A 16,969-nucleotide genomic window follows, 5' to 3' on the forward strand; every position below is an offset into this window, starting at 1 on the left:
AAAAGCATTATGGCATTAAGATTTCCAAGGTTTAGCCAAGGTTTAGCTCAGGACCCCACTACTCGTCGTATTTGGTTTGGTATTGCTACCGCACATGACTTCGAGAGTCATGATGATATTACTGAGGAACGTCTTTATCAAAATATTTTTGCTTCGCATTTCGGACAATTAGCAATAATTTTTCTGTGGACTTCCGGGAATCTGTTTCATGTAGCTTGGCAGGGAAATTTTGAGACATGGGTACAGGATCCTTTACATGTAAGACCTATTGCTCATGCAATTTGGGATCCTCATTTTGGTCAACCGGCTGTAGAAGCTTTTACTCGTGGGGGTGCTCTTGGTCCAGTGAATATTGCCTATTCCGGTGTTTATCAGTGGTGGTATACAATCGGTTTACGTACTAATGGGGATCTTTATACTGGAGCTCTTTTTCTATTATTTCTTTCAGCCATATCCTTAATAGCGGGGTGGTTACACCTACAACCGAAATGGAAACCGAGCGTTTCTTGGTTTAAAAATGCCGAATCCCGTCTTAATCATCATTTGTCAGGACTATTCGGAGTCAGTTCCTTGGCTTGGACAGGACATTTAGTTCATGTCGCTATTCCAGGAGCTAGAGGGGAATACGTTCGATGGAATAATTTTTTAGGTGTATTGCCACATCCTCAAGGATTAGGTCCACTTTTTACAGGCCAGTGGAATCTTTATGCTCAAAACCCAGATTCCAGTAGTCATTTATTTGGTACCCCTCAGGGAGCAGGAACTGCCATTCTAACACTTCTTGGGGGATTCCATCCACAAACGCAAAGCTTATGGCTGACCGATATTGCGCACCATCATTTAGCTATTGCGATTCTTTTCCTGATAGCTGGTCACATGTATAGAACCAACTTCGGGATTGGCCACAGTATAAAAGAGATCTTAGAAGCACACATTCCTCCAGGGGGTAGATTGGGGCGTGGACATAAGGGTCTTTATGACACAATCAATAATTCACTTCATTTTCAATTAGGTCTTGCTCTAGCCTCTTTAGGAGTTATTACTTCCTTGGTAGCTCAACACATGTACTCTTTACCTGCTTATGCGTTTATAGCGCAAGATTTTACTACTCAAGCGGCGTTATATACTCATCATCAATACATCGCAGGATTCATTATGACAGGAGCTTTTGCTCATGGAGCTATATTTTTTATTAGAGATTACAATCCAGAACAAAACGAGGATAATGTATTGGCAAGAATGTTAGACCACAAAGAAGCTATAATATCGCATTTAAGTTGGGCCAGCCTGTTTCTGGGGTTCCATACTTTGGGACTTTATGTCCATAATGATGTCATGCTTGCTTTTGGCACTCCGGAAAAACAAATCTTGATCGAACCCATATTTGCCCAATGGATACAATCTGCGCATGGTAAAACTTCATACGGCTTCGATGTACTGTTATCTTCAACGAATAGTCCGGCGTTCAATGCGGGGCGAAGCATATGGTTGCCCGGTTGGTTAAATGCTATAAATGAGAGTAGTAATTCTCTATTCTTAACAATAGGACCCGGAGATTTCTTAGTTCATCATGCTATTGCTCTAGGTTTACATACAACTACATTGATCTTAGTAAAAGGTGCTTTGGATGCACGTGGTTCCAAGTTAATGCCAGATAAAAAAGATTTTGGTTATAGTTTTCCTTGCGATGGTCCGGGACGAGGTGGTACTTGTGATATTTCGGCTTGGGACGCATTTTATTTGGCAGTTTTCTGGATGTTAAATACGATTGGCTGGGTTACTTTTTACTGGCATTGGAAACACATTACACTATGGCAGGGTAATATCTCACAGTTTAATGAATCTTCTACCTATTTGATGGGATGGTTAAGAGATTATCTATGGTTAAACTCTTCACAACTTATCAATGGATATAACCCCTTTGGTATGAATAGTTTATCCGTCTGGGCATGGATGTTCTTATTTGGACATCTTGTTTGGGCTACTGGATTTATGTTCTTAATCTCCTGGCGCGGATATTGGCAGGAATTGATTGAAACTTTAGCATGGGCTCATGAACGCACACCTTTGGCTAATTTGATTCGCTGGAGAGATAAACCAGTGGCTCTTTCCATTGTGCAAGCGAGATTGGTTGGATTAGCCCACTTTTCTGTAGGTTATATATTTACTTATGCAGCGTTCTTGATTGCCTCTACATCGGGCAAATTTGGTTAATGTAATTTTTTTTTGTATCCGCATCCTTTCCTTCTATGGAGAAGGTGGTTTACAGACCTCTTCTATATTCAATTTCTACTTCTATTTCTACATCTAGGATCCGACTTGTATGATTGATTGATACTAATAGGAAATTAACCATTATGGCAAGGAAAAGTTTGATTGAGAGGGAGAAGAAGAGAAAAAAATTGGAACAAAAATATTATTTGATTCGCCGATCCTCAAAAAAAGAAATAAGCAAAGTTCCGTCGTTAAGTCAAAAATGGGAAATTCATGGAAAGTTAGAATCACTACCGCGTAATAGTGCACCTACACGTCTTCATCGACGTTGTTTTTTGACCGGAAGACCAAGAGCAAATTATCGGGATTTTGGGTTATCTGGACACATACTTCGTGAAATGGTTAATGCATCTTTGTTGCCTGGTGCAACAAGATCGAGTTGGTAAGGGTAGGTTGAAAAATTCTCTTCAATGTTTTATTCATTTTTATGATCAACGATCATAAGAGGGCCCCTTTACCATTCTGTACAAATGGTTTATTCTATTTGTACAGAATGATAAAGGGGCACATTCAATCTTTGTTTGTGCATTAGTTGTCAATTCTTCTCTTTACCGCGGGGTAGAGCAGCTTGGTAGCTCGCAAGGCTCATAACCTTGAGGTCACGGGTTCAAATCCCGTCTCCGCAACAGTTTTTGATAAAAGCAGGAATTCAAGAAAAGGGGGGGAGATACTATCACAGTCAACTCTAACAATTTTTATTACTTTTTAATAATTTAATAATCGATTTAATAAAGTACTAAGGGCAGGGGCGGATAGCGGGAATCGAACCCGCGTCTTCTCCTTGGCAAAGAGAAATTTTACCATTCGACTATATCCGCATTTTTGAATCGTATTTGATACGTAATATATCAATCTTATTTGTGCAGAGCTAGGTTTGATACTCCGTTAGGCGTAATTTGAAAGAAAGTCGAAAAATGGAAAATATATGAAATATATATATGAGATCTCCCTATTCTATTAATAAGGATTTATCTATTAATAGAAGATTAATTTAGTAATAGTTCTTTCTATTAATACTTCTATATTAATACTTATAATATAAAAGGATTAATCGTAGAAATTAGTCGTATAAATAGAATAAATAAATAGAATAGTATTGAATAGTATTCAATTTGAGAAGAGAATCTTTATAGAGGATTTCGAATAGATTCGAAATTTAATAGATTAATAAAATCTATAAATCTGAATATATTACTCCTATTGAATATTCAAATTCATTTTTCTATTACTATTTTTTTTATTTTGTGATTTTATTCTATAAATTTAATTATATTAAATTTATAGATTTTGAAAGTTGAATTCAATTTCTATTTTGAGATTTGTTTTTAAGTTTTACAATATACCATAACAATATACCCTCCCTATATATAAATATAAGATGATATAAATATTAAGTATAGAAGATTTTTCCAATAGAAAAAAAAGTTTGACCCCTCCCTCCCTATAATGTCTTAGTTTTCTTTATTTTTATTTGGGGGCTTATATATTCCATTTTTTTAATTTTAATGTGCCTCACAATTCGAAAGAATTCGTGGGGAGGGGTCATTTCAGTTCATTTTTCGATCTATAACAAATAGCTTCAAGAGATGATAGAATTAAGAATACCCACTAAAAAAACTAATACAATCCATAATGAGGTACCGGAAAATACAACATTTTTGTTACTTGACCAACCATCAGGAGAAGCAAATACAACCGGTACACTAATCAATAAAATTGATGAAGTAGCAATTAATGCAAAAACAGCCAATTGGAAAGCTATAGTCATGTTTCTAATCCTCCAATTTACCAACAAAAGAAAACTATACCATTTGATCCCAACTCCTCGATTCCGTTATCAAAAAAAAATTGTAATAAAAAAACATATTTTGGGGTTTTATCATGAATCTATTGATTTTATATGACGTATTACCTACCCCTTTCTTTTTAGGCATGGATCGAAGGTTTGTTTTTATTTCAGAAAAAGACATGCTGGATCATGCATCTTCTATAATATTTTGAAGAATTAAAAGTGACCAATTGATTCACACTGGATATCTATGCCATCGATCATCGATCGATACTAACTATATTAATTCATATAGTTATGTTCTATTCAGTAGAATAAAGATAAAATAGAAATTGGCTTTTTGGTTGGAGAGATGGCTGAGTGGTTGATAGCCCCGGTCTTGAAAACCGGTATAGTTCACAACACGAACTATCGAGGGTTCGAATCCCTCTCTCTCCTTTTGTTTTTGCTCGACGAAAGTATTCTTTTTCTTTTATTGGTTTTGGTTGGTTCGGTTTTTTCGGGCTCGGCGATACTACCACTTAGCCGAGCCCGAAAAAAAAAAGATTCAGAATTTCGATATAATTAGATTAGATAGAAATGGATTAAAACGAGAAGTAAAATACTTTTTATTTTTGATTTTAATCTGACCCGCTCGACTCAACCCTATATGTATGGTAAAATCAACGTGATTCCTACTTCAAGCATTAGATCTCATATCTCAATTAAGAGGAGTCATGGAAAGAACAGGTTCAAAATCGCGATCAATTCCTTTTTCAAATCCTGCGGCAGCTGCGCGAGCTCTTCCCGCGTGCCATAAATGACCTACGAATAGGAAGAATCCTAGAACAAAATGAGAAGTAGCTAACCAACTTCTAGGAGAGACATAATTGACTGCATTGATCTCGGTAGCTACGCCACCCACGGAATTTAAAGAACCTAAAGGAGCATGAGTCATATATTCCGCGGAACGACGTTCTTGCCAAGGCTGTATGTCTTTTTTAAGTCTACTCAAGTCCAAACCATTGGGACCTCTTAGAGGTTCTAACCAGGGAGCACGTAGATCCCAAAAACGCATAGTTTCTCCCCCAAAAATTACTTCTCCGGTCGGGGAACGCATTAAATATTTACCTAAACCGGTAGGTCCCTGAGCGGATCCTACATTAGCCCCAAGACGTTGGTCTCTAACTAGAAAAGTAAATGCTTGAGCTTGAGAAGCTTCTGGACCAGTGGGCCCGTAAAATTCACTCGGATAAGCGGTATTATTAAACCAGACAAAGCAACAAGCAATAAAGCCAAAAACAGATAAAGCACCTAAACTATAAGACAAATAAGCTTCTCCGGACCATACAAGTGCACGCCGAGCCCACGCAAAAGGTTTGGTTAAAATATGCCAAATTCCACCAAGTATACAAATCGAACCCAACCATACATGCCCCCCAATTATATCTTCCAAATCGTCCACACTAACAATCCATCCCTCTCCTCCAAAAGGTGATTTTAGTAAATAACCAAATATAATACTTGGACTAAGGGTCAAGTTGGTAATTTTTCTTACATCCCCCCCTCCCGGAGCCCAGGTATCATATATACCCCCAAAATAAAGAGCCTTGAATACTAGAAGAAAAGCACCTATGCCTAACAAGATTAAGTGAATACCTAAAATTGTAGTCATTTTATTTCTATCTTTCCATACATAACCGAAGAATGGAAAAGATTCTTCAAGAGTCTCAGGTCCCAGAAGTGCATGATAAATACCACCAAAGCCCAATACTGCAGAGGAAATTAAGTGAAGTACTCCGGACACAAAGTATGGAAAGGTGTCTATAACCTCCCCCCCAGGACCTACCCCCCAACCTAGAGTTGCTAGATGGGGAAGTAAAATTAAGCCTTGCTCATACATGGGCTTCTCGGGTACGAAATGAGCCACTTCAAATAGGTTCATTGCTCCGGCCCAGAATACTATTAATCCGGCATGGGCTACATGAGCTCCCAGTAGTTTACCGGATAAATTGATAAGTCGGGCATTTCCGGCCCACCAAGCGAAACCGGTAGTTTCTTGGTCACGACCTGTTAAAGCTAAAGTTCCATTAAAGAGCGTTTCCACGTGGTAGAACCTCCTCAGGGAATATAAGGTTTTCATGAGGCTGATCTTGAGCCGCCATCCACGCGCGAATACCTTCGTTTAAAAGAATATTTTTGGTGTAGAAAGTCTCAAATTCAGGATCTTCTGCTGCACGTATTTCTTGAGAAACGAAGTCATAGGCACGTAGGTTCAAGGCCAGGCCGACTACTCCAAGAGCACTCATCCATAAACCAGTTACAGGTACAAATAACATAAAGAAATGTAACCAACGTTTATTGGAAAAAGCAACCCCAAAGATTTGGGACCAAAAGCGGTTAGCGGTGACCATTGAATAAGTTTCTTCAGCTTGGGTTGGGTTAAAAGCACGGAATGTATTTGCGCCATCACCATCTTCAAATAAAGTATTTTCCACGGTAGCACCATGAATAGCGCATAGTAGTGCAGCGCCCAATACACCAGCAACTCCCATCATATGAAATGGGTTTAATGTCCAATTATGAAACCCTTGGAAAAATAGGATGAATCGAAATATAGCTGCTACACCAAAACTGGGTGCAAAGAACCAACCAGACTGACCCAGTGGATAAATCAGGAATACGGAAACAAAAACAGCAATTGGACCAGAGAATGCGATTGCATTATAAGGGCGCAATTGAACAGATCGAGCAAGTTCAAATTGACGTAACATGAAACCTATTAATGCGAAAGCGCCGTGGAGAGCAACAAAAGTCCACAGACCACCTAATTGACACCAACGGGTAAAATCTCCTTGTGCTTCAGGACCCCATAGTAACAACAAAGAGTGTGCTAAACTATTAGCAGGAGTAGAGACTGCAGCGGTTAAGAAGTTACAGCCTTCCAAATAGGAACTTGCCAATCCATGAGTATACCATGAAGTTACAAAGGTTGTACCTGTGAACCAACCCCCCAAAGCGAAATAGGCGCAAGGAAAGAGCAACAGACCGGACCAACCCACAAAAACGAAACGGTCCCTCCGTAACCAGTCATCCATAATATCAAATAAATCATTTTCATCTTTGGTAAATTTACCAAGAGCTATAGTCATAGTGATCCTCCTATTCAACTACTTCAACCATTTCCGAACACCTCCTAGCATTTTGGGGATGGGACCTTGGAGGCTTTTCTCATTTATATAATGATTCTTTTTCTCGTAGATTTCCCTTCTTTTCTAATGCGTTTCGGATATAAAAATCATTTATTGCTCTATGGATACCTAGGTTAAGTTGAATCCATGAACTCAATCCGGCTATTCCTTTTTTTATTCTTCTAAATCAAATCCCCTAAGTCATGAATGGTTAATTGTCTTATGACTCATAAATTTACTCATAAATCTGATAGAAATTTTTTTTTAACAATTTTTCAAGAGAAAAATGATACCTTTTCTCGTTCGCGCTACCAGCGGAGCCCGGGCACACTCCGTTCCTTTGATCAAAGAATAATATTCAAAGAATATTTTTGTGAAATTGAAAAAATAAAAAAAAAATGTTTTCAAAATTCTTCTAATTTTTATGTCTAGGAAACTGGCTTATTTAGTACTTTCTATTTTTTATTACTTTTCTATTTGAATCTTATTTCAAGATTTTTTCTTTTAGTGTCGTTTTTGTTCTATTTTCCTTTCTTTCAGTTAAAAAAAACTCCAAAGTCTACTTTTTTGTAGATCACGGTAAGAGAAAGAGAAATTTCTAATATTTTTTCTATTTACTTTTTCGATATTTTTATCTATCTATCTATCTATCCGAGTAATTAATATTAATTGAATTAAAATATTTTAATTAATATTAAATAAAATAATAGAAATAATAAGAGAAGAGACTGTAAGTGAAAAGTCTCTTTCTCCCAGTCATTAATTGCCGGAAATATACCGGAAGCACCGATAGAAAAAGAAAATATTTGATACGTGAAGCCATGATTTGATGTATTTTTTTTATATATCATATCCCATTTTATAGAAATGGAAATTGATCTTCTCTTGTGTTCAAAAAAAAATGACTTGTATTTTGGAGCTTGGAATAAGCTCTAGAAAGGGAATATAAAAATATTCCTATAGAATCTTGAGGAACGGGAGGATTTAATCGTAAATATCGACTAATTCTTACGAAGTACAAATCAAAAAGAAGTCTAAAAAAAAAAGATAAATTTCATCTATATCGAATTTGAATATCAGAATAGTAGATATAGTTCTGATTCAATGGGTTAGGTCCACTTACTTTTTTTTTAATGTTTCGAAATTTTTTTATTGGAATAATCGAAAATAGCAATATAAAGAAGATATCATTATTCATTAAATAAAAAAAAGAGACTGATAAAAATGTTCTACTTTATAAATAGACTAAGTACTAAATAGACTAAGTAGAAATTGTTTACTAAAATTTGATTATCATTCATTAGAATGATAACAATAGTTTATTACAATTCAGAATTCTATTTTCTACTGAAATTAGACTCTTAGTTTTTTTTTTTTCGAAAAAAGAACAACAACAATATCTCTATTCTGCATTCAAATACGAAAACTACAAAAGACCAATACTACTGCTGAGGTTTTGTTTTATGAGAATGAAAAAGGGTCGGGCTCAAAGCCCCTTATCGGATTTGAACCGATGACTTACGCCTTACCATGGCGTTACTCTACCACTGAGTTAAAAGGGCTCCGCTTGATTCAATTCCTTATTCAGCAATAAGCCAATATGAGTCTAGTACAGATATTTGTTACTGAATATACTTCTTAATATAGATAATATTAGAATATCCGTTAGAATATATGCACATAGATATATCTATTATCTACATATCGACTCATTAAAGGACAAAAAATTCGATTTACCTAGTGAAAAAACATATAGTTAATAAAAAAGTTTATTGATATTAGATTTGATTTTGAATGATATGATATCGATGTTATCATATCAATGGAATTTGAAATAAATTCAAAAGCGATTCGAATTCTGGTTATCCTCATCATAACGAAATTCATTGTATTGGGTATTGATACATGTACCCACCAATTCAAATAAATATTTTATTGAATCGTTGCAAAATGGATTCCAATTTTCCTGCTCTTGAACCGATTCTTATTGAAAAAAAAAAAATAACTTGTTGATCCATATCCTTTTACCCCGATTTCCATATTTATTCGTGGTTTTTCCGGCTTAGGATGAGACAGAGATATATTTATTTTTATAAAATGAATAAAAGAAATGAAGTTTTAACCCACGCTACGCCTTTTCTAGCAAACCAACCACTCCACGAAAGATCCTACTTTTTTTGGAATTATAGATTGGCGATTGGAATGAACAATTTAGAAATCGTGATGATGAACTCCCCAAATATATGGTATGGAGTTTTGAAAAAAAGGGGGGGGGAGATCCTTCTGAGCGAATCATATCATTCCAATCTATTGACAATTAAAAAAAAAACTGTTTATACTAAGAACATAGCATAACGGCGGTCGGGAAAGTGGGCCCCCATCGTCTAGTGGTCCAGGACATCTCTCTTTCAAGGAGGCAACGGGGATTCGACTTCCCCTGGGGGTAGGGTACTACGAAAGGAAGGTGATCATGGATCATCTAAAAAGAATCAAATTGATTCTTCCTGGGTCGATGCCCGAGTGGTTAATGGGGACGGACTGTAAATTCGTTGGCAATATGTCTACGCTGGTTCAAATCCAGCTCGGCCCAATAATTTGCCGATCCACCATAAAAAGATATAACCATTTGTTGTTCTCCGGAAATGGCCGATATGCTCAGATATGGGAGAAAATAAAATGTGATAAATCTTTAGGGATCTTTTTTTACGGACCATATATACATATAAAATTCAAATCTTGTTAATGATCTAGATCCTTATTAGGATCTCTAAGTATAATATAAAAAACGATTAAATAAAAAAAAGATAAAAAAAAAGACTCTTTCTTTATTTAATTTCTTTTGTATTGATGGATTCATTTTTCAATTGATTTGGCAATAATGAATGAAGGGATTACAAGTAATCCATGTCGATCTCTAAAGTGCGTATTGATATATCAATTCAATAAATATATCTATTTATATAATTGAATAATAATAAAAATAATGGATATATGATACGTCTCTGTCAGTTAATTAAAGCAAACGATTCTATAATCTAAAATAATAAAAACAAAAGGTTTGAATGAAAGCATAAGAATTTCTATGCTGTACGCCCCTTTCCTGGGATTGTAGTTCAATTGGTCAGAGCACCGCCCTGTCAAGGCGGAAGCTGCGGGTTCGAGCCCCGTCAGTCCCGAATGAATAAAAATCCAAAAAAAGACACCAATTTGTATGTGAAAGGGAATCCTAATAACAAAAAAATATCATTCCTAAGAGGGATCCCCTCTTTTTTGCTTCGTGGGAACCCTTATCTAATTTGAAATTCAAAAGTTAAAAAAAAAAAAAGAATTTTTGATTGCATCAGAAACGACATTTTTTGAATTTGGTATGGATAAAAGATCTTCCTATGTTATACTATTCCATTCTCGACGATGAATCGATTTGATAGCTTAGCTTAGATATTGTTATTCATGATATTATATTGGTTCTATTTGATATCATCGAGATGTGATTTAGACCATTGAATTTGCTGACGAAAGATTTACCATCTCTATGGGATTAGATCCCGAGTTATTTATTGGAAATAAAAGAAAAAAAGCATAGAGATTATGGAAGTAAATATTCTGGCATTTATTGCTACTGCACTGTTCATTCTAGTTCCCACTGCCTTTTTACTTATAATTTATGTAAAGACGGTAAGTCAAAGTGACTAATTTGACTTAAAACATGATTTCATTTCTTAATTCATGTCAATACAGTGAATGAAAAAAAAGATTCTATTTTTGCTTAAGATTTAATAAATGAAATAATCGGACTAGAAGCAACAGAATTCTATAAAATCTGGATAGATAATATGGTAGAAAGAAATCAATTTGATTTCTTTCTACCATATTATCTATATTATCTATTCTATAATTGTAGTGCAAAAAGTTTTACTCTATAATATAATATGGATCAATCTACAATATGTATCTAAATATTCAGATCGACCTTCTTATATATAGACTTATATATATCGAATTTCAATTCCATTACATCATTATATCTAATGTACATAGTAGCTCCAATTTTTTCTTTATTTCATCCATTTTTTGTATTGGTTCCACTAAAATATATATGTAATAATCCAAAAGCAACTCTTATTTTTGCTATTCAAATTTATGGGTTTCTGATTCTTAATATCAATCCCGGCCCGGTATCATATAAAAAAATTGAGTAATACTTTTAGCATTTCCAAGAAGTAATTGATTAAATAGTTGGAATAGTTGTAATAGTTAACAAATGATCGGTAGTTTCTACGAGAAGCTTTTTCTGTATTTTGAAAAGATTGGTAGTCAACCCCAATCTTTTTTACATTTTAACCATGATTGCAAATAAATGAGTTCAATAAAGAACTTAGAAATCCAACTTTGAAAAGAGGGGAAAAAAGGGAAAAGGGGTGTTAAAGGGGGTTCCGCGGTTACTCATTTTCGATATATAACTTTGGTAAGAGCCAGTTCATCTAAATAGAAATCTTAGGAAGAATTAGGTTGGAATAGGAAAAAATTTCCTATCTTTTTTTCATCCCCTTAACAAGAATAAGGTAATAATTTCACTATTTGGGTGATTGACAGAGTATTTTGTATTTAGTATGCATAGAATACATTACACCACTCAAATAAAATAGACTTCCGAAATGCGGATATATTTGAATTAAAGGAATTGGTATGGTATTAATTAAAAGGAAATGAAAAATATTCAATAGAAAAATTTAATAACCCAGCTAGAAAACAATTGATACAGTTGGATCCCCCACCCCAATTAGTCGTACCTTTAAAGTCCACTTCTTCCCCATACTACGAGAGAAAGGGAAAATGTGAAAACTACCATTAAAGCAGCCCAAGCAAGATTTACTATATCCATGTGAATTTTTTCTCCTATCTCTATAAAAAATATCACTATGAAGGAATTATTTTACTATTGTTCACTAATTCTTGTTGTTTTTTTTTGGTATTAATCTAATCACTGAGAATACTAGAAACTATAATAACTATATATATTTATTTAAATCGCTGGTACAGAGTCAAAGGGGGATTCGATTCTGCACTAAAACTATTATATTAACACGAAACAATTCAATAAATTCTATTAGAACATCAAACAAGTTTTGATCAGATTTCTAGTAGAGTCGGAAAACATTACAGATAAATTCGTTTTTCCTCTCATTTTTTTAATTAAAAGGTCAAAATTCAATTCTCTTGTCGATCAGGCGACACCCGGATTTGAACTGGGGAAAAAGGATTTGCAGTCCCCCGCCTTACCGCTCGGCCATGCCGCCAAAACGATATATATATGAGAATACCCTTTTTTTATTGAAAAAGAGATATGCACTTTGATCGACAAACGCAATAATGGAAGGACAAAACGGAACCGTTAACTATACAATTCCTGAACAATTCTTGAAATCGAAATGAGAAGATGGTTTTGTCGTTATGAGATAAAAAAAAATGCAATTTGATACAAAATTTATCAATATTGCTTTTTTTATTCAAAAAACCTTCTCCATTTTAATTATAACAGTAACTGTCAGTATATGTAAACCCTAGAATATAACTAGAAATTGTTACAGAGATAATATCTATCGGGTATCATATCCGTATTCCGCATATGATACGTATATACCAGAATTTGAAATAAGATTCTCGTGCTTCCATAATTGAAAGAAGTTTTCCTTGAAAAAATAAATTCAATAGAAATTGAAAAATTGACTACGACATGCTCTGTACCGAATAAATAGGACTGCTATAAAAGGAAGAGACATGTATCTAATCTGGATACTAGATATATGGCTAGCTATAGCAACGGAAGTTAGATTTGTGCAGGTTTAATAAATATACTAGCTTTATTACGTATTCCAATTGTATTCTCAAATAAGAAGGGGTGGTGTGTAAACTCTCCCACCTTTGTAAATTCGAATTCTCCCTATTAATATAATAGAAATCTATATATATAATTTTGATAATTTTGAATTTGGAAAAAAAAAATTGAAAAGGGAGGGATTAAGTATTCTAAAATGAATTCTATGATTTCTATTATATTGTTCTATATTATATTGTTTAGGATTATTAGATTAGGTTTTTATCGAGCCGAACAAATCCCGAGTCGATTTTTTTCCCGGTATCCAAATCGAATTGAAATATGTAATATCATAACATAATAATGTTATTATGTTATAAATGGAATCCATTTTTTGGATATTCTAAAAAAACCAAGAAGTCGAGTTGGATCGTTTCAATTCCTTTCCATTTGGATTCTATCCGTTTGTTTTGTTGCAAATTCAAATTTGAGTATTAAATTCGATTCCCACCTTTTTTGTTTCTTCCTAACAGGTATTTCCTATACGGGGTTGGTAAAAAAATTTCATGTGATTCGGTAAAAGCAACAACAATTCCATTATTGCTAATTTTATTCATGTTATTCGATGAATAATGAGACAGCAAATGATGGGACATTTTCTAAAAAATACAAGGGGAAAATAAAAAATGATTGGGGGTGAAAATGCGGGAATGTCTACAATACCGGGATTGAATCAGATACAATTTGAAGGGTTTTGTAGGTTCATTGATCGGGGCTTAAGAGAAGAACTTTATAAGTTTCCAAAAATGGAAGATCTGGATCAAGAAATCGAATTTCAATTATTTGCGGAAACATACCAATTGGTAGAACCCTTGATAAAAGAAAAAGATGCTGTATATGAATCACTTACATATTCCTCTGAATTATATGTATCTGCGGGATTAATTTGGAAAAACAATAAGGATATCCAAGAACAAACAATTTTTATTGGAAATATTCCTCTAATGAACTCCTTGGGAACTTCTATAGTAAATGGAATTTATAGAATTGTAATCAATCAAATATTGGAAAGCCCTGGTATCTATTATCGGTCAGAATTGGACCATAACGGGATTTTGGTCTATACTGGCACTATAATATCGGATTGGGGAGGGAGATTAGAACTAGAGATTGATAGAAAAGCAAAGATATGGGCTCGTGTCAGTAGGAAACAGAAAATATCTATTCTAGTTCTACTATCAGCTATGGGTTTGAATTTAAACGAAATTCTAGAGAATGTTTGCTATCCCGAACTCTTCTTGTCTTTCTTGAATGATAAGGAAAAAAAAAAAATTGGGTCAAAAGAAAACGCCATTTTGGAGTTTTATCAACAATTTGCTTGTGTAGGCGGAGATCCTGTATTTTCTGAATCTTTGTGCAAGGAATTACAAAAAAAAATTTTTCACCAACGATGTGAATTAGGAAGGATTGGTCGACGAAATCTGAATCGAAGATTGAATCTTGATATACCTCAGAACAATACATTTTTGTTACCACGAGATATATTGGCAGCTGCCGATCATTTGATTGGAATGAAATTTGGAATGGGTACACTTGATGATATGAATCATTTGAAAAATAAACGTATTCGTTCCGTAGCAGATCTCTTACAAGATCAATTCGGATTGGCTCTGGTTCGTTTAGAAAATATGGTTAGAGGAACTATATGTGGAGCAATTAGACTTAAATTGATACCGACTCCTCAGAATTTGGTGACTTCAACTCCACCAACAACTACTTTTGAATCTTTTTTTGGATTACATCCATTATCTCAAGTTCTGGATCGAACCAATCCATTGACCCAAATAGTTCATGGTAGAAAATTGAGTTATTTGGGCCCCGGAGGGGTGACGGGGCGAACTGCTAGTTTTCGGATACGAGATATCCATCCTAGTCATTATGGACGCATTTGTCCAATTGATACGTCTGAAGGAATCAATGTTGGACTTATTGGATCTCTAGCTATTCATGGGAGAATTGGTCGTTGGGGGTCTATAGAAAGTCCATTTTATGAAATTGATAAGAGATCAAAAAGAATACGGATGCTTTTTTTACCACCAAGTAGAGATGAATACTATATGGTAGCTACAGGAAATTCTTTAGCACTGAATCGAAGTATTCGGGAGGAACAGATTGTCCCAGCGCGATATCGTCAAGAATTTCTGACTATTGCATGGGAAGAGGTTCATCTCCGAAGTATTTTCCCCTTTCAATATTTTTCTATTGGAGCTTCGCTCATTCCTTTTATCGAGCATAATGATGCGAATCGAGCTTTAATGAGTTCAAATATGCAACGTCAAGCAGTTCCGCTTTTTCGGTCCGAAAAGTGCATTGTGGGAACGGGATTGGAACGCCAAGTAGCCTTAGATTCGGGGGCTTCCGCTATAGCGGAACACGAGGGAAAGATCTTTTATACCGATACTGAAAAGATCCTTCTATTGGGCAATGGGGAGACTTTAAACATCCCATTGGTTATGTATCAAGGTTCTAATAAAAATACTTGCATGCATCAAAAACCTCAAGTTCAACGCGGTAAATGCATAAAAAGGGGTCAAATTTTAGCGGACGGTGCTGCTACAATTTTCGGCGAACTTGCTTTGGGAAAAAACATATTAGTAGTTTATATGCCATGGGAGGGTTACAATTCTGAAGATGCTGTACTCATCAGCGAACGTCTGGTCTATGAAGATATTTATACTTCTTTTCACATACGGAAATATGAAATTCAAACTCATGTGACAAGCCACGGTCCTGAAAAAATCACTAAGGAAATCCCACACCTAGAAGCCCATTTACTCCGAAATTTAGACAAAAATGGAATTGTTACCCCCGGATCTTGGGTAGAGACGGGCGATATTTTAGTGGGGAAATTAACGCCTCAAATGGTACAAGAATCCTCGTATGCCCCGGAAGATAGATTATTACGAGCTATACTTGGAATTCAGGTATCCTCCTCAAAGGAAACTTGTCTAAAACTACCTATAGGCGGTAGAGGTCGAGTTGTTGATGTAAGATGGATTCAAAAAAAAAGAGGTTCCAATTATAATCCAGAAACTATTAGAATATATATATTGCAGAAACGTGAAATCAAAGTAGGTGATAAAGTGGCCGGGAGACATGGAAATAAGGGTATCGTTTCCAAAATTTTGCCTAGACAGGATATGCCTTATTTGCAAAATGGAAGACCCGTTGATATGGTCTTCAACCCATTAGGAGTTCCGTCAAGAATGAATGTAGGACAGATATTTGAATGCTCACTCGGATTAGCGGGGGATATGCTAGATAGACATTATCGAATAGCACCCTTTGATGAGAGATATGAGCAAGAGGCTTCGAGAAAACTAGTATTTTCTGAATTATATGAAGCCAGTAAACAAACGTCGAATCCGTGGATATTTGAACCCGAGTATCCGGGCAAAAGCAGAATATTTGATGGAAGAACAGGGAATCCTTTTGAACAGCCTGTTATAATAGGAAAGCCTTATATCTTGAAATTAATTCATCAAGTTGATGATAAAATACACGGACGTTCTTGTGGGCATTATGCACTTGTTACGCAACAACCCCTTAGAGGAAGGGCTAAACAAGGAGGACAGCGCGTAGGTGAGATGGAGGTTTGGGCTCTCGAGGGATTTGGTGTTGCTCATATTTTGCAAGAGATGCTTACTTATAAATCTGATCATATTAAAGCTCGGCAAATAGTACTCGCGACTACGATCATTGGACGAACAATACCAAAACCCGCGAACGCTCCAGAATCCTTTCGATTACTCGTTCGAGAACTACGATCTTTAGCTATGGAATTGAATCATTTCCTTGTATCTGAGAAGAACTTCAGGATTCATAGGAAGGAAGCTTAATTGGATGGAATCATCATTTTTA

The 16,969-nt window shown here is 35.2% G+C and overlaps 8 protein-coding genes and 9 non-coding genes across 17 annotated transcripts; 9 read left to right on the top strand and 8 right to left on the bottom strand. All coding sequences in view use genetic code 11, as the record gives it.

Annotated features, from left to right (window-relative positions):
- The first annotated feature begins 9 nt into the window (after positions 1-9).
- Positions 10-2,214, top strand: psaB (photosystem I P700 apoprotein A2). Its single transcript has one exon. The coding sequence runs from the start codon at positions 10-12 to the stop codon at positions 2,212-2,214; it is 2,205 nt and encodes a 734-aa protein (YP_009472148.1).
- Positions 2,215-2,357: 143 nt separating this feature from the next.
- On the top strand, positions 2,358-2,660 carry rps14 (ribosomal protein S14). Its single transcript has one exon. The coding sequence runs from the start codon at positions 2,358-2,360 to the stop codon at positions 2,658-2,660; it is 303 nt and encodes a 100-aa protein (YP_009472149.1).
- Positions 2,661-2,826: 166 nt separating this feature from the next.
- trnfM-CAU lies at positions 2,827-2,900 on the top strand. The gene has a single exon. It is a non-coding gene; the product is annotated as a tRNA-Met (tRNA).
- A 121-nt stretch (positions 2,901-3,021) lies between these two features.
- On the bottom strand, positions 3,022-3,092 carry trnG-UCC. The gene has a single exon. It is a non-coding gene; the product is annotated as a tRNA-Gly (tRNA).
- Positions 3,093-3,853: 761 nt separating this feature from the next.
- On the bottom strand, positions 3,854-4,042 carry psbZ (photosystem II protein Z). Its single transcript has one exon. It carries the CDS (start codon positions 4,040-4,042, stop codon positions 3,854-3,856), a length of 189 nt encoding a protein of 62 aa, YP_009472150.1.
- Positions 4,043-4,409: 367 nt separating this feature from the next.
- On the top strand, positions 4,410-4,501 carry trnS-UGA. The gene has a single exon. It is a non-coding gene; the product is annotated as a tRNA-Ser (tRNA).
- A 262-nt stretch (positions 4,502-4,763) lies between these two features.
- psbC (photosystem II CP43 chlorophyll apoprotein) lies at positions 4,764-6,185 on the bottom strand. The gene has a single exon. It carries the CDS (start codon positions 6,183-6,185, stop codon positions 4,764-4,766), a length of 1,422 nt encoding a protein of 473 aa, YP_009472151.1.
- Positions 6,133-7,194, bottom strand: psbD (photosystem II protein D2). Its single transcript has one exon. The coding sequence runs from the start codon at positions 7,192-7,194 to the stop codon at positions 6,133-6,135; it is 1,062 nt and encodes a 353-aa protein (YP_009472152.1).
- A 1,529-nt stretch (positions 7,195-8,723) lies between these two features.
- On the bottom strand, positions 8,724-8,795 carry trnT-GGU. Its single transcript has one exon. It is a non-coding gene; the product is annotated as a tRNA-Thr (tRNA).
- trnM-CAU lies at positions 8,731-8,789 on the bottom strand. Its single transcript has one exon. It is a non-coding gene; the product is annotated as a tRNA-Met (tRNA).
- Positions 8,796-9,606: 811 nt separating the features above from the next.
- trnE-UUC lies at positions 9,607-9,679 on the top strand. The gene has a single exon. It is a non-coding gene; the product is annotated as a tRNA-Glu (tRNA).
- Positions 9,680-9,739: 60 nt separating this feature from the next.
- trnY-GUA lies at positions 9,740-9,823 on the top strand. Its single transcript has one exon. It is a non-coding gene; the product is annotated as a tRNA-Tyr (tRNA).
- Positions 9,824-10,335: 512 nt separating this feature from the next.
- On the top strand, positions 10,336-10,409 carry trnD-GUC. Its single transcript has one exon. It is a non-coding gene; the product is annotated as a tRNA-Asp (tRNA).
- Positions 10,410-10,821: 412 nt separating this feature from the next.
- Positions 10,822-10,926, top strand: psbM (photosystem II protein M). Its single transcript has one exon. The coding sequence runs from the start codon at positions 10,822-10,824 to the stop codon at positions 10,924-10,926; it is 105 nt and encodes a 34-aa protein (YP_009472153.1).
- A 1,099-nt stretch (positions 10,927-12,025) lies between these two features.
- petN (cytochrome b6/f complex subunit VIII) lies at positions 12,026-12,115 on the bottom strand. The gene has a single exon. The coding sequence runs from the start codon at positions 12,113-12,115 to the stop codon at positions 12,026-12,028; it is 90 nt and encodes a 29-aa protein (YP_009472154.1).
- Positions 12,116-12,450: 335 nt separating this feature from the next.
- On the bottom strand, positions 12,451-12,530 carry trnC-GCA. Its single transcript has one exon. It is a non-coding gene; the product is annotated as a tRNA-Cys (tRNA).
- A 1,204-nt stretch (positions 12,531-13,734) lies between these two features.
- Positions 13,735-16,947, top strand: rpoB (RNA polymerase beta subunit). The gene has a single exon. The coding sequence runs from the start codon at positions 13,735-13,737 to the stop codon at positions 16,945-16,947; it is 3,213 nt and encodes a 1,070-aa protein (YP_009472155.1).
- The last annotated feature ends 22 nt before the right edge of the window (positions 16,948-16,969 follow it).

The sequence above is a fragment of the chloroplast genome of Arachis hypogaea (genome assembly GCF_003086295.3).
Source record: "Arachis hypogaea chloroplast, complete genome".
NCBI lineage: Eukaryota > Viridiplantae > Streptophyta > Magnoliopsida > Fabales > Fabaceae > Arachis > Arachis hypogaea.